The sequence below is a fragment of the Mustelus asterias genome, chromosome 20, assembly GCF_964213995.1.
Source record: "Mustelus asterias chromosome 20, sMusAst1.hap1.1, whole genome shotgun sequence".
NCBI classification, from domain to species: Eukaryota; Metazoa; Chordata; class Chondrichthyes; order Carcharhiniformes; family Triakidae; genus Mustelus; species Mustelus asterias.
Window position 1 is genome coordinate 18,420,280 of NC_135820.1, and position 15,103 is coordinate 18,435,382.

Genomic DNA, 15,103 nt, shown 5'->3' on the forward strand with positions numbered 1-15,103 from the left:
TCCATGTGGTGTAGGTACATCCACAGTGCTGTTAGGGAGGTTTTTCCAGAATTCTGCCCAATGACTGCGAAGGAACAGCACCATAGTTCATAGAATCCCTACAGAATCATAGAATCCCTACAGTGCAGAAGGAGGCCATTCGGCCCATCGAGTCTGCACCGACCACAATCCCACCCAGGTCCTACTCCCACATATTTTACCCGCTAATCCCTCTAACCTACGCATCCCAGGACTCGAAGGGGCAATTTTTAACCTGGCCAATCAACCTAACTCGCACATCTTTGAGTTCCAAGTCAAGATGGTGTGTAACTTGGAGGGGAACTTGCAGCTGATGGTGTTTCAAGCTTCTGCTGCCCTTGTCATTCTAGATGGTAGAGTTTGCAGGTTTGGAAGGTGCTAGGAGACTTGGTGAGTTCCTGCAGTGCATCTTATAGACAAGACACAATGCTACTGTGGAAGGAGTGGATGTTTAAAGAACAAAGAACAAAGAACAGTACAGCACAGGAAACAGGCCCTTCGGCCCTCCAAGCCTGTGCCGCTCCTTGGTCCAACTAGACCAATCGTTTGTATCCCTCCATTCCCAGGCTGCTCATGTGACTATCCAGGTAAGTCTTAAAGGATGTCAGCGTGCCTGCCTCCACCACCCTACTTGGCAGCGCGTTCCAGGCCCCCACCACCCTCTGTGTAAAAAACATCCCTCTGATATCTGAGTTATACTTCGCCCCTCTCACCTTGAGCCCGTGACCCCTCGTGATCGTCACCTCCGACCTGGGAAAAAGCTTCCCACTGTTCACCCTATCTATCCCCTTCATAATCTTGTGCACCTCTATTAGATCTCCCCTCATTCTCCGTCTTTCCAGGGAGAACAACCCCAGTTGTTTAAGGTGGTGGATGGGGTACAAATCAAGTGGGCTGCATTATCCTGGATGGCATTGGGCTTCTTGAGTGTTGTTGAAGCTGCTTGCATCCAGGGAAGTGGAAAGTATTCCATTACAATCCTGAGTTGTGTCTTGTAGATGGTGGACAGGCGTTGGGGCATCAGGAGGTGAGTTACTGGTTCAGTCAAGTTCTGTTCAAAGATAACTAGCTGGGTGTTATTGTCGGGAGATTCTGTGATTGTAATGCTTTTGAACATTAAGGGGAGTCCAAAGATGTGCGGGTTAGGTTGATTGGCTATGCTAAAATTGCCCCTTAGTGTCCTGAGATGTGTAGGTTAGAGGGATTAGCGGGTAAATATGTTGGGATAAGGGGGTAGGGCCGGGTGGGATTGTGGTCGGTGCAGACTCGATGGGCCGAATGGCCTCTTTCTGCACTGTAGGGATTCTATGATGGTTAGATTCTCTCTTATTGGAGATGGTTATTGACCGGGATTTGTTTGGTGTGAATGTTACTTGCCAATTATCAGCATGTGGACTCTGGCTGCATCAGCATCAGAAAACTTATTAATGGTTCTGAATAATGTGCAATCATCAGTGAATATTCAACCTCATGATGAAGCAGCTGAAGATGGTTAGGCCGAGGATGTGACCTGAGGAAGACATGCAGTGATATTCTGGGGTTGAGGTGATTGGCCTCCAACAACGACCGAGGTTGCGCTGAATGTAACTCCAACCAATGGGGTTCCCCCCCGCCCCCATTGATTTCAGTTTTGCTTGAGCTCCTTGATGCCAAGTTCTGACCAATGCTGTTTTTGTGTCAGGATCAGTCAAGCTCTTGAATTCTGTCTTTTTGTCCATTTTTCGACTGTGCCCTGAATGGAATCTGGAGCTGAGTGCCCCTGGTGGAACCTAAACTGAGTATCAATGAGCAGATTATGACTCAGTAGATGACGGCAATTTTCCAAATTGCTTTCCTGGTTGTATTTACAAAGATTATGCCAGAAATAATTGTGTATACTTATCAAGAAAGGGTTGAAAGACTGGGTCACTTTTCCCTTGAAAAAAGAAAGTTGAGGCCCTAAAATATTTTTATTCATTTGCGGGACACTGGAGTCGCTGGCTGGCCAGCATTTATTGTGTGGAGATGCCGGCGTTGGACTGGGGTAAACACAGTAAGAAGTTTAACAACACCAGGTTAAAGTCCAACAGGTTTATTTGGTAGCAAAAGCCACACAAGCTTTCGGAGCTCCAAGCCCCTTCTTCAGGTGAGTGGGAATTCTGTTCACAAACAGAGCATATAAAGACACAGACTCAATTTACATGAATAATGGTTGGAATGCGAATACTTACAACTAATCAAGTCTTTAAGAAACAAAACAACATGAGTGGAGAGAGCATCAAGACAGGCTAAAAAGATGTGTATTGTCTCCAGACAAGACAGCCAGTGAGACTCAGTGAGCCAGTGGGACTTTAACCTGGTGTTGTTAAACTTCTTACAGCATTTATTGCCCATCCCTTGTTGCCTTTGTTCAGAGAGCAGTTGAGAGTCAACTAGTTGCTGTGGTTCTGGAGTCACATGTAGGCCAGACCCAGGTAAGAATGGCAAATTTCCTTCCCTGAAGGACATTAGTGAACCAGATGGGTTTTTCTGACAATGATTTCACAATCATCAGTAGATTCTTAATTCCAGATATTTTTTATTGAATTCAAATTCTCCCATCTGCCGTGTCAGGATTCAAACCCGGGTCCCCAGAACATTAGCTGAGTAATACCACTAGACCATCGCCTCTTTTGACAAGGTGGATGCAGAGTGAGTGTTTCCTCTTGTGGGGAAGAGTTTAAATAGAGGCTGTCAATATAAGATAGTCACCAAGAAATCCAATAAGGAATTCAGAAGAAGCTTCCTTATCTTCTAAGAGTAGTGAGGCTACCACAGGCAGTGGTGGAAGAGAATGGTATAGATGCATTTAAGGGCAAGGTAGACACACATTTGAGGGAGAAGTGAGAGTGTTACAATTATAGATTTAGGTGAGGAAAATGGGAGGGAGTTTCATACCATAAGAAGTATGAGCAGGAGTAGATCACGCAACCGGTTCAGCCTACTTCGCCATCCAGTACTATCATGGCTGATCCTGGGGTTCAACTTTATATTCCCGGCATCTCCCCGTATCCTACGATTCCCTGAGAGACCAAAAAGCTGTCTATCCCAGCCTTAAATGTACTCAACGATGGAGCATCCCCGATCCTCTGAGGTAGAGAATCCCAAAGGTTCAAAATCCTTTGAGGAAAGAAATTTCTCCTCATCTCAGTCCTAAATGATCAGCCCCTTATCCTGAGACTATGTCCCCTCTGTTCGAGATTCCCCAACAAACGGAACAGTCTCTCAGCGTCTATCTTAAGCCCTTTCAAAATTTTGTAGGTTTCAAATGAAAACCTTCAATAAAATAATTCTTTCAAAAAAATTATAGGTTTCAATGAAATTGCCTCTTATGCTTCTAAACTCCTGAGAATCGAAGACCAATTAACGTAGCCTCTCACCATAGGATAACCCTCTCATCCCAGGTAGCAATGGAGAACAGCTTTGCTGTACTGCCTCCAATGCAAATTATATCCTTTCTTCAGTGAGGAGATTAAAACCACGTGGTATTCCAGATATGGCCTCACTAAAACCCTATACAATTGCAGCAAGATTTCTTTATTCTTGTACTTCAATCTCCTTGCAGTAAGTACTAACATGCTATTTGGCTTCCTAATTGCTGCACCTTCAAGCTAACTTTCGGTGTTCTTTGAACAAACACATCCAAGTCTCTGAACAGTAACATTTACAAGTTTCACACCTTTCAAATAGTATTCTACTTTTCTATTCTTACGACCAAAGTGAATAACTTCATATTGCCCTATATTTCCCATCTGGCATCTTGTCGAACACCCACCTAACCTGTCTACAGCTGTTTGGAGCGTCTCTGTGTCCTGCCCACTGCTTGCCACCGTGCTTGGTATCATCAGCAAACTGGAATATGTTACTCTCTGGTTGGGATTTTACTGGCTCACTCATCCCAAAATCGTAAAATCCCACCCAAGGTCAACGGACGTTTCCATGGTCTGCCCCTCGCCCGCTCTGATTCCCGTGGCGGGTGAGACAGTAAAATCACAGCCTCTCTCTTCATCTAAGTCATTAATATAGATTGTAAATAGCTTCGTTGCCAGTACATATAAAGTCCAACAAGAGAGGGGGCAGTGTTGGACCTAGTTTTAGGGAATGAAGCCGGGTAAGTGGTAGAAGTTTCAGTGGGGGAGCATTTTGATGACAGTGACCATAACTCAGTAGGTAGTTATGGAAAGGGACAAAGATGGACCAGAAATAAAGGTTCTGAATAGGGGGGAGAGCCAATTTTAATAGGATAAGATAGGATCCGGCCAGAGTTAACTGGTAGCAGCTAGGAAAATCTACATCAGAGCAGTGGGATTCATCTAAAAAGGAAATAGAAAGCGTACAGGGCCAACCTGTTCACATGAAAGTGACATTCAGAGAACCCTGGCTGTCAATGGATATGATGTGGAGATGCTGGCGTTGGACTGGGGTGAACACAGTAAGAAGTCTCACAACACCAGGTTAAAGTCCAACAGATTTATTTGGTAGCAAATACCATAAGCTTTCGGAGCACTGCTCCTTCGTCAGATGGAGTGGAAATGTGCTCTCAAACAGTGCAAACAGACAAAATCAAGTTGCAGAATACTGATTAGAATGCGAATCCTACAGCCAGCCAGGTCTTAAAGGTACAGACAATGTGGGTGGAGGGAACATTAAACACAGGTTAAAGAGATGTGTATTGTCTCCAGACAGAACAGCTAGTGAGATTCTGCAAGCCCAGGAGGCAAGCTGTGGAGGTTGTAACCCCCACAGTTTGCCTCCTGGGCTTGCAGAATCTCACTAGCTCTTTCTGTCTGGAGACAATACACATCTCTTTAACCTGTGTTTAATGTTCCCTCCACCCACATTGTCTGTACCTTTAAGACCTGGCTGGTTGTAGGATTCGCATTCTAATCAGTATTCTGCAACTTGATTTTGTCTGTTTGCACTGTTTGAGAGCACATTTCCACTCCATCTGACGAAGGAGCAGTGTTCCGAAAGCTTATGGTATTTGCTACCAAATAAACCTGTTGGACTTTAACCTGGTGTTGAGAGACTTCTTACTGTGTCAATGGATATCCAGGGTTGGATAAGGAAAAAAAGCGAGGCTTATGGCAGATACTGAGGGCTCAAAGCAGCGGAAGCCCTAGAAGAGTATAGAAAGTGCAGGACATTATGTCTCACCCGCCACGGGAATCGGAGCGGGCGAGGGGCAGACCATGGAAACGTCCGTTGACCTTGGGTGGGATTTTCCGATTTTGGGATGAGTGAGCCAGTAAAATCCCAACCAGAGAGTAACGTATTCCAGTTTGCTGATGATAACAAGCACGGTGGCAAGCAGTGGGCAGGACACAGAGACGCTCCAAACAGCTGTAGACAGGTTAGGTGGGTGTTCGACAAGATGCCAGATGGGAAATATAGGGCAATATAGGGCAAAAATTAGGAAAGTGAAGAGAGAGCATGAGAAAACACTCGTGGGTAAAATAAAGGAAAATCCAAAGGTGTTTTATAAGTATATTAAGGGCAGGAGGATGACCAGGGAAAGAGTAGGACCCATTAGGGACCAACGTTGTAATTTGTATGTGGAGCAGGGAGACGTAGGTAATGTTTTCAATGAGTACTTTGCATCTATGTTCATTATGGAGAAGGATTATGTAGGTCTCGGCATAATGGAGGGGCATTATGATTCACTTGAACAACTTAACATTGAGAGGGAGGAGGTATTACCGGTTTTAACGGGCCTACAAGTGGATAAATCCTCAGGCCCAGATGAGATGTATCCCAGGTGGCTCTGAAAATAATTTTCAAATTTTCTCTGGTCACCAGAGAGGTGCCTGAGGATTGGAGGACAGCTAATGTGGTAAAATTATTCAAGAAGGGAAGTAGGGGAAAAAACAGGAAACTACAGGCTGGTAGCTTACAGGCTTCAGTGATAGGGAAACTATTGGAAAAAATTCTGAGGGACAGAATGAATCTCCACTTGGGGAGGCCAAAGGATTAATCAAGGATAGGCAGCCTGATTTTGTTGAAGGGAGATTCTGGGAGGGATTTTCCAGCTGCGCTCATCCCAAAACTGGAAAATCCCACCCAAGGTCAATGGACCTTTCCGGGTTCATCCCTTGATTCCCGTGGCAGGTGGCTGAACGGGACAATTCACTCTTCTGTCTTGCAAATTTGATTGAATTTTTCGGGGAGTTGACTAATTGTGGAAATGAGAATAGTGTAGTTGATATAGTCTGTATGAGCTTCAGTAAAGCTTTTGACAAAGTCCATCTGGAAGGCTGATGAAGAAGGTAGCGCCCGTGGAATCCAAGACAATTTGGCAAACTGAATCCAAAATTGGCTTAGTGGCAGGAGGCAGAGGGTGATGGTCGAAGATTGTTTTTGTGACTGGAAGCCTGTGTCCAATGATGTTCCGCAGGAATCGGTGCTGAGTCCCTTGTTTGTAGCATACATTAATGATCTGGATTTGAAGTACGAGGTATGATAAGTAAGTTGCAGATGACACAAAAATTGGTGGTGTGGTAAATAGTGAGGAGCAAAACCTTAGGTTACAGGGCAATATAGTCATGCTGGTTAGATGGGCAGAAAATGATTGAAAGGGTGCAGAGAAGATTTACAAGGATGTTGCCTGGATTGGTTGGCATGCCCTATAAGGATAGGCTGAGGGAGCTTGGTCTTTTCTCCTTGGAGAGACGGAGGATGAGAGGTGACCTGATAGAGGTGTACAAGATGTTGAGAGGTATAGATCGGGTGGATTTTCGGAGGCTTTTTCCCAGGGCTGAAATGGCTGCTACAAGAGGACACAGGTTTAGGGTGCTGGGGAGTAGGTATAGAGGAGATGTCAGGGGTAAGTTTTTCACTCAGAGGGTGGTGGGTGCGTGGAATCGGCTGCCGTCAGTGGTGGTGGAGGCAAACTCGATAGGGTCTTTTAAGAGACTTCTGGATGAGTACATGGGACTCAATAGGATTGAGGGTTATAGGTAAGCCTATATATAGGCCTAGGTAGGTAGGGACATGATGGGCGCAACTTGTGGGCCAAAGGGCCTGTTTGTGCTGTAGCTTTTCTATGTAAAAGTGGTAAATGGAATTTATCCCTGAAAAGTGCATTTTGGGAGGACTAAAAAGGGGAGGGAATATACAATCAAAAGTCAGACTCCAGGAAGTATAGAGGATCAGAGGGACTTTGGGGTGCATGTCCATAGATCTCTGAAGACAGCAGGATAGGTGGATAAGGTGGTTAAGAAAGCATATGGGATACATGCCTTTATTAACTGAGACATTGAATATAAGATGGATCTGTATAAAACGCTGGTTAGACCACAGCTGGAATACTGTCTGCTGTTCTGGTCCCTACACGATAGGAAGGAAGTGATTGCACTAGAAAAGGTGTAGAGGAGATTCACCAGGATGTTGCCTGGGCTGGAGTGTTTCTGCTATGAAGAGAGGCTGGATAAGCAGAGGTTGTTTTCCTTGGAGCAGAGAAGGTTGAAGGGGGACTGATTGAGGTGTACAAAATTATGAGGGACATAGGGTAGATAAGAAGGAACCTTTCCCCTTAATAGAGGGATCAATAACCAGAGCGCATAGATTTAAGGTAAGGGGCAGGAGGTTTATTGGAGATTTGAGGAAAAACCTTTTCACACAGAGGGAGGTGGAAATCTGGAACTTGCTGCCTTGAAGGGTCGTAGAGACGGGAACCCTCACAACATTTAAGTAGCATTTAGATGAGCACTTGAAATTCCATAGCATACAAGGCTACAGACCAAGTGCTCGAAAATGGGATTAGAATAGATAGGTGCTTAATGGCCAGCACAGACACGATGGGCCAAAGGGCCTCCTTTTTGCCCTGTAAAACTCTATGACTAACTGGTTGTGACTGCTTTCTGGGATAATGTGTCCAGATAACCCTGCCCCCACAATGTCCGTAACTCAAACTCCAACTCAGTGACTTTGAGCTGAAGTTAGCTAAGCTGGAAACACTTAGTGCAGTTATGGTTGCCTGTCATTACAGTGCAGTCCCAGATTCCCACAAGCTGCAGTCATGGCACACAACCAGCTCTGCCATTTATGTCAACCGTATTTATTTCATTAGTCAATCGGTTAATAACTTTACACAGAGAAAATAATAAAAAGTTGCATCCACCCATAGCTTGGAGACAAGGAAAAAAATACACTAACCACTGGAGATTGAAAGAAAGCTGAAAAAGAGGCACCAACTTCCCATCTGAACCAAATTCCCAATGCACACTCTGTATACGTCTCTCCAGCTTAGTCTCCTTTCCATCTGTCCCCTTACTTCATCAGTCTGTTCTTGTGCTGAGTAATCCTATGTATGCCATTGTGCCACGCCACCTCTAAAGGTATGTTCTATCCTACCTTCAGGACAGCCCAGGAATGGTGATGGTGATGACTGGCACATTGGCTGTAAGTTTTGATTTAGTGAGTATGACTGTGTCAGGCTGTTTCATGATTAATCTGTGGGCAACAAGGTGGCAAAAGATGGCGCAGGAGCGAGGCGACCTCTTGCAAGCTGTGCCCAGCACACATTCTAATTCTATCTTTTACTCTCGTTCACTCTCCCATTTCCTTCTCTATGAATGGTATGCTTTGTCTGTATAGCACGCAAGAAACAATACTTTTCACTGTATACTAATACACGTGACAATAATAAATCAAATCAGTGATTTAACCTAGGTTCATTTCTGGCCTTGGCTGACTGTGTGGAGTCAGACACGTCCTCCCCGTGTCTGCGTGGGTTTCCTCCGGGTGCTCCAGTTTCCTCCCACAGTCCAAAGATATGTAGGTTAGGTGAATTGGCCATGCTAAATTGCCTCTTGGTGTCCAACGATGGTGGATTAGCCATGGTAAATATGCGGGGTTACGGGATAGGGTGGAGGGGAGCACTTGGGTGTGATGCTCTTTCGCAGCATTGGTGCAGACTCGATGGGCTGAATAGCCTCTTTCTGCATTGTACAGATTCTATGATAGCTCTCCAAGATGTTAGTGAGAAAGACTCATAGAATCTCTTGGGTTGGGTGTACATTAGCTGTTCCTAGGTTGATGCCAGGTGGTCAGTCCAGTTCTGTTTGTGTTTGACTTTCCTGTAGTAGTTTGATATAACTCAGAGACTTGTCATAACTAACCTGGGGGAGAGATGTTCCAGAGGCAGATACAGAAGAAAATTGGGCTATTTTTTCTTTCGAGTGCTTGCGTGATTAGTTTAAGTGTATGAACCCTTAAAAAAATTTGCATGGATGCAAACATTTGATAACTTAAAGGGTTGTCTTGTGCACAGCTTGTGGGGAACTTATAATTTGCTGTACAGGTTAGAGGGAACATTGATTAGGAGTGAAACAGGGAATGTTCCACTCCTAATGTAGATTTGTGTTTCTTTTTCAGGTTGATAAAAATGCCGCATTGGCAGCCCGTTGGAATTACTGTGCCATCAGTCAGAGACCACTGAGGAAACCCATCGTCGCCTGTGATCTTGGAAGGTAGGAACTAAATCAGTAGAATATAGTCAATTGGAGATAATTCCATCCCGTTCCTGATTTATGCCTCGTCAGGAATGAGTTACTTTGCAGAACTCCCAGGTTCTGACCTGCTTTTGTAACTGCAGTATTTATATGGTTGGTCCAGCTAAGTAGTCGATATTGCTGTAGAGGGATTCAATGATGGTAATACCACTGAATGTCAAGGGGCAATACTTAGATTCTCACTTGTTGGATATAGTCATTGCCTGGCACTTGTGTGATGTTGATGCTAAGGCCGTTTATCAGCCCAAGCCTGGGTGTTGTCCAGATAATTGGCCTCCAACAACCACAAGCATCTTCGTTCGTGTTAGGTATTGATTCCAGTCGGTGAAGACTTTTCCCTCCCCATTGACTTCAGTTCTGCGAGGATGCCTTGATGCTAAAGACATCAAGTCTGGAATTCAATGCACGTGTCCACACTGTCAGCTGTATATCAATGCTGTAATGAGGTCTGGTGCTGCATGGCCCTGGCAGAACCCAAACTGAGCATTGGTGAGCAGGTTACTGCTGATTAAGTGCCACTTGATAGCGCCTTCCATCACTTCGCTGATGATCAAGAGCAGACTGATGGGGCAGTAATTGGCCAGACTGGATTTCTCTATAAGGATTGGATGTGGCTGGACAATTTTCCACATTGTCAGATAGTTGCCAGTATTGTAAACAGCTTGACTATAAGTGCGGCTAGTTCTGGAGTACACGTCATAAGTTATATATTCGGAATGTTGTCAGCGCCCATAGCCTTTGCTGTATTCAGTCTGTTGGCTTGTTTCTTGATGTCAAGCAGTGTGAAGCGAATTGGCCGAATGTGATGCTGGTGACCTCAGGAAGAAGCTGAGGTGGGTCATCCATTCAGCACTTACGCCTGAAGATGATTGCAAATGTTTCAGCTTTATCTTTTGCACTGATGTTCTGGAATCACTCATCGTTGAGGATGGGGACATCTGTGCTTCTAGCTAGTTGTCTATCACCATTTATAACTAACAGGACTGCAGAGCCTGATTTGTCAGTTATAGGTATGCTTCGCAATGTCTATAGCATGTTGCCTCTGTTGTCTAGCATGCGCCTCGTCCTGTCTTGTAGCTTCAGTGGGTTAACACCTTTTAGGTAAGTTTGGTGCTGCTCCTGGCATGCTCCTACAGTCCTCATTAAGTCAGGAAGAAGTGATATGTTGGGCATTGAGGTTACTGATTTTGAATATAATTTTGCTGCTGATGATGGCTATAAACTTTATGTTTTGACACATGTTTTGAGCTGCAGATTCTCCAGACCTCAAATTGAAAAGCCATATTTTATCATCTGTTGGAGAGCAAGTCCAATCTGGAATGCTTTCCTTGGCATAGATTCAGAAGCTATCCATTGTGATTGCACCTGGGAATTACCAGAGTGGGTGACAGTCCATTAGAGAAATGTTAGTAGTTGTCGGCCTTTTCAAAAATATATTGTTATTTTGGATGCTTTTGAGTCCGTCTTTGCTTTTCCTGAGTTTCTGTACATCTGTGAAAGAATGAACTGGGAGGCCTTGGCCTCTATTCGCAGCCAAGCTTAATGGTCATGTCAAATTGAGGAGCATGACTCTTTGGAACTGCAAGATTCAGTTGTACTTCTCAAAATGAATGCATGAGTAAAATGCTGTTATGTACATCTTCCATTATTCTATAATTCTTCCGTTTCCATGGTCTTGTATCAATCTGTGCAGGTTTTTTTCAGTTCAGCTTATTTTTCCTCTCTTTACTGCAATTCTTTATTTGATGTTTAGCATTTGATGTTGATGTTCTCTCTGACAAATCATTGTTTGAATTTTAGATTATACAACAAGGATGCTGTCATTGAATATTTATTGGACACATCTCCAGAAAAATGTGTTATAGAGACTGCAACACACATTAAAAGCCTTAAGGTGAGTTTATTACCTGACAAATTAACATGCGTATGGATGTAAAACTGGCTACCCATTCTAGACCTGCATTTTGTTTCTTGGGATGTTCTCATCACTGGGAAGACCAGTATTTATTCCCCGTCAGTCCATGTGGCGTAGATAGATCCGCAGTGTTGCTGGGAAGGGAGTCCCAGGATTTTGATTCCGTGTCAGTGAAGGAACAGCAACATGTTTGAATCAGGATGTTGTGTGACTTGAAGAGTAACTTGCAGGTGATGGTGTGTCTGATGGTGTGTCTGCTGCCCTTATTCTTCAAGGTTGGGTTTGGAACGTGCTGTCCAAGGAGCCTTGGTGAGTTGCTGCAGGACATTTTGTAGATGGTGTACATTGCTGTCATTCTGCTCACTGGTGGAGGGAGTGAATGCTTAAGGAGTATAAACAGCCAAAAACAAGTACATTGGTGAGAGCAAGATTTACCCCCCCCCCCCATCTTGATTCTCCCATCAGCCTGGCAGAAGTGTCCCTCAGAATTCAAGAGAGGGGAGGTAAAGCAAGGGTGAGAGGGGAGGTGAAGTGGGGGGCAAGGCAGAGAGGGGAGGTGAAGTGGGGGGAGAGGGAAGATGAGGGGGACATGGGGAGTGGGGAAGTGATGGGGGTTGCGGGGAGGTGAAGCTGGGGGTAAGGGGGAGAGGGGAGGTGAGGAGGGACCAGAGGGGAGTTGGGGGGGGGGGGGTGGTGAGGTGAGAGGGGAAGTGACGGAGGAAGAGGGTGAGTTGAGGGGGGCCAAGAGGGAGAGGGGAGGTGAGGGTGGCGAGGGGGGGACAAGGGGAAGATGGGTTGAGGGAGGCAAGGGGGAGGGAAGGCGAGGGGGGCATGCCTCTCCTCCCCTCTGCCCCATTACCCCTTCCCCTCTCTCCTCCCCTCTCCCCATGCTGGGGGGGTTGCAAGGGGGATGGGGGGTGAGGGGGGGGGCGTGATGAGAGGGGAGGTGAAGGGGGCATGGGGAGGGCACAGGGGAGAGAGGGGAAGGGTTAATGGGGGAGAGGGGAGGGGGGCATGGGAGAGGGGAGCGGAGAGGGGGCAAGGGGGAGCGGGTAGGTGAGAGGGGCACGAGGAGAGGAGATGAGGGGAAGGGGGAACGGGGAGTGAGGGGGGCATGGGGAGGGGGAGGTGAGGGGGGCGTGGGGGAGATGGGAGGTGAGGGAGGCTGGGGGAGAGGGGATGTGAGGAGAGGGGATGTGAGGGGAGCGTGGGGGAGAGGGGATGTGAGGGGAGCGTGGGGGAGAGGGGATGTGAGGGGGGCGTGGGGGAGAGGGGAGGTGAGGGGGGCGTGGGGGAGAGGGGGGTTGAGGGGGGCGTGGGGGAGAGGGGGGTTGAGGGGGACGTGGGAGAGAGGGGAGGTGAGGGGGGGCGTGGGGGAGAGGGGAGGTGAGGGGGCGTGGGGGAGAGGGGAGGTGTGGGGGAGAGGATGTGAGGGGGGCGTGGGAGAGAGGGGAGGTGAGTGGGGGAGAGGGGAGGTGAGGGGGTGAGGGGGCTGTGGGGGAGAGGGGAGGTGAGGGGGATGTGGGGGAGAGAGGAGGGGAAGGATAGGCGATGGGGAGATAGGGGTGGGTGAGGGGAAGGACCGGGGAGGAGGGTGGGTGAGGGTGCGGGATGTGGGGGCGAAGGAGAGGTGTGGGGGTGAGGGTGCGAGGAAGCAGGCTGGTGGAGGGTGAAGGGGAGCAGGATTGGGGAGTCACGCGGGGGGGCATAGGGAGTGGTGGGAGAGGGGGAATGGGGAGCAGAGGGTGGGGGAGAGTGGGGATGGGGGCAAAGGGGAGAGTGGGGATGGGGGCAAGGGGAGAGTGGGGATGGGGGCAAGGGGTGGAAGGGCCAGGGGCAAGGGGGAGAAAGGGGGTGGGGAGGAGGGTGGGGCGAGGGTGAGGGGGCGTGGAGAAAGGGCGTGTGGGGGAGGATGAGAAGGAGGAAAGTGAGAAGGAGTGGGGAGGCAAGTGGGAGGGGTAGGGGATGAGGCTGGAGGAGGAGGGGGACAAGGTGGAGGGGTGGAGTCACGGCAGGAGAAGGCAAGGGGCGGGGGGTGGGGATGAGGGGGAGTGGGTGGAGTGGGCAGGGTGAGGGGGAGTGGGCAGGGTAGGGCGAGGGGAAGGGCAAGCATGTGAGGGAGGGGTGGAGGATGAACGGAGTGGAGTGGAACAGGTGGGGTTAGGAAGGGGACGGGGTGGTTGAGAGCGGCTGGCGGGCAAGGGGGAGACGAGGGGGATGGGGGTGAGGGGGAGCATGTGGGAGGGGTGGGGGGCAATGGAAGGGGCATGAGGGCAACTGGGGAGAGATGGCGGGGTGGCAGGGGGGAAGAGGCGTGTGAGGGGGTGGGAGCAATGGGGGGGTGAGGAGTGGCGAGGTGGGACTGCAGCGATTCAAGAAGAAAGCCTGCCGCCATTTCCCCCAAGAGATGGGCAGTAAGTGACCTTGTCAGTGATAACCACATCCGAAAAGTTTAAAAGGAATGCTCAGATATTTTTGAGGTTTACTTTGCAAAGGAGGACAGATGCACAAACTGAGGTTGCGAGTCTTTTTGTAGTGGATGAGCTTTGCTCAGTGTCTCTGCTTCCGCCTTGCTGATGTAGTGTTGAATCTTAGCCACTAGAGGCTATGAAACACCCATTCAATGATACATGGCAGGCCTATCAGATAACCAGGCCATCTTATCAGTAATGTTGAAATGTGCAACTGGAAATATAGAAGCACAGAATTGTTCCCTGATCAGTTTTATTCATCATTTGCAAATGTAATTATTTTTAATTGGATACTTGTGCTACCATGTCTCAAATTTGAAATGGAATCAGGTTTGCCAATTCACATTTGACAAGGCCCTTTTTAAAAAACTTTTGATGCTGCGTTTTCGAACAATACATTCAAGTTTTTTCACTTGTTAATTTTTACAGCTCTGCTCTATTTATAAAAATAACCATTCATGGGATGTGTGCATCTCTGGCTCGACCAGCATTTATTGCCCATCCCTAGTTGCCCTTGAAAAAGTAATGGTGAGTCGCCTTCTTGAACCGCTGCAGTCCATGTGGCGTAGGTACGTCCACAGTGCTGTTAGGGAGGGAGTTACAGGATTTTGACCCAGCAACAGTGAAGGAAGAGTGGTATATTTTCAAGTCAGTATGGCGAGTGACTTGGAGGGGAACTTCCAGATGGTGGTGGTATTCCCTTGTATTTGTTGCCCTTGTCCTTCTAGATGTTAGTGGTCGTGTGTTTGGAAAGTGTTGCCTAAGCATCTTGTAGATAGTTTGCACATTGCCTTTGTGCCTCGGTGGTGGAGGGAGTGAATGTTTGTGGAACGGGTGCCAATCAAGCGGGCTGATTTGTCCTGGATGTTGTCAAGTTTTGCGAGTGTTGTTGGAGCTGCACTCATGTCCTACTGGTGGGACAGAACATACCCAGGGATGGTGCTGTCTCGGACATTGTCTGTAAGGTACATGAGCGTGTCACGTTATTGTTAAACTAGTCTGTGAGACAGCTCTCCCAATTTTGGCACAAGCCCCCAGATGCTAGGAAGGAGGATTTTACAGGGTCGATAGGAGGTCCGATCCTGGGAGGCTGATCAGTTTTACTCCTTATTGACTTTCTACGATATACAACTGAGTGGCTTGCTCGGCCATTTCAGAGAACATTTATT

The 15,103-nt window shown here is 47.4% G+C and overlaps 2 protein-coding genes across 2 annotated transcripts in view; one reads left to right on the top strand and one right to left on the bottom strand.

Moving 5' to 3' along the window:
• The window catches only part of gcnt7 (glucosaminyl (N-acetyl) transferase family member 7), a 420,025-nt gene that overhangs the window by 359,615 nt on the left and 45,307 nt on the right, over positions 1-15,103 (bottom strand). The window lies entirely within an intron of this gene.
• The window catches only part of rtf2 (replication termination factor 2), a 166,301-nt gene that overhangs the window by 7,584 nt on the left and 143,614 nt on the right, over positions 1-15,103 (top strand). The window contains exons 2-3 of the mRNA XM_078236308.1: positions 9,412-9,506; positions 11,349-11,442. Of these exons, the coding sequence (XP_078092434.1) occupies positions 9,412-9,506; positions 11,349-11,442 (189 nt within the window). The remainder of the gene's footprint in view (positions 1-9,411; positions 9,507-11,348; positions 11,443-15,103) is intronic.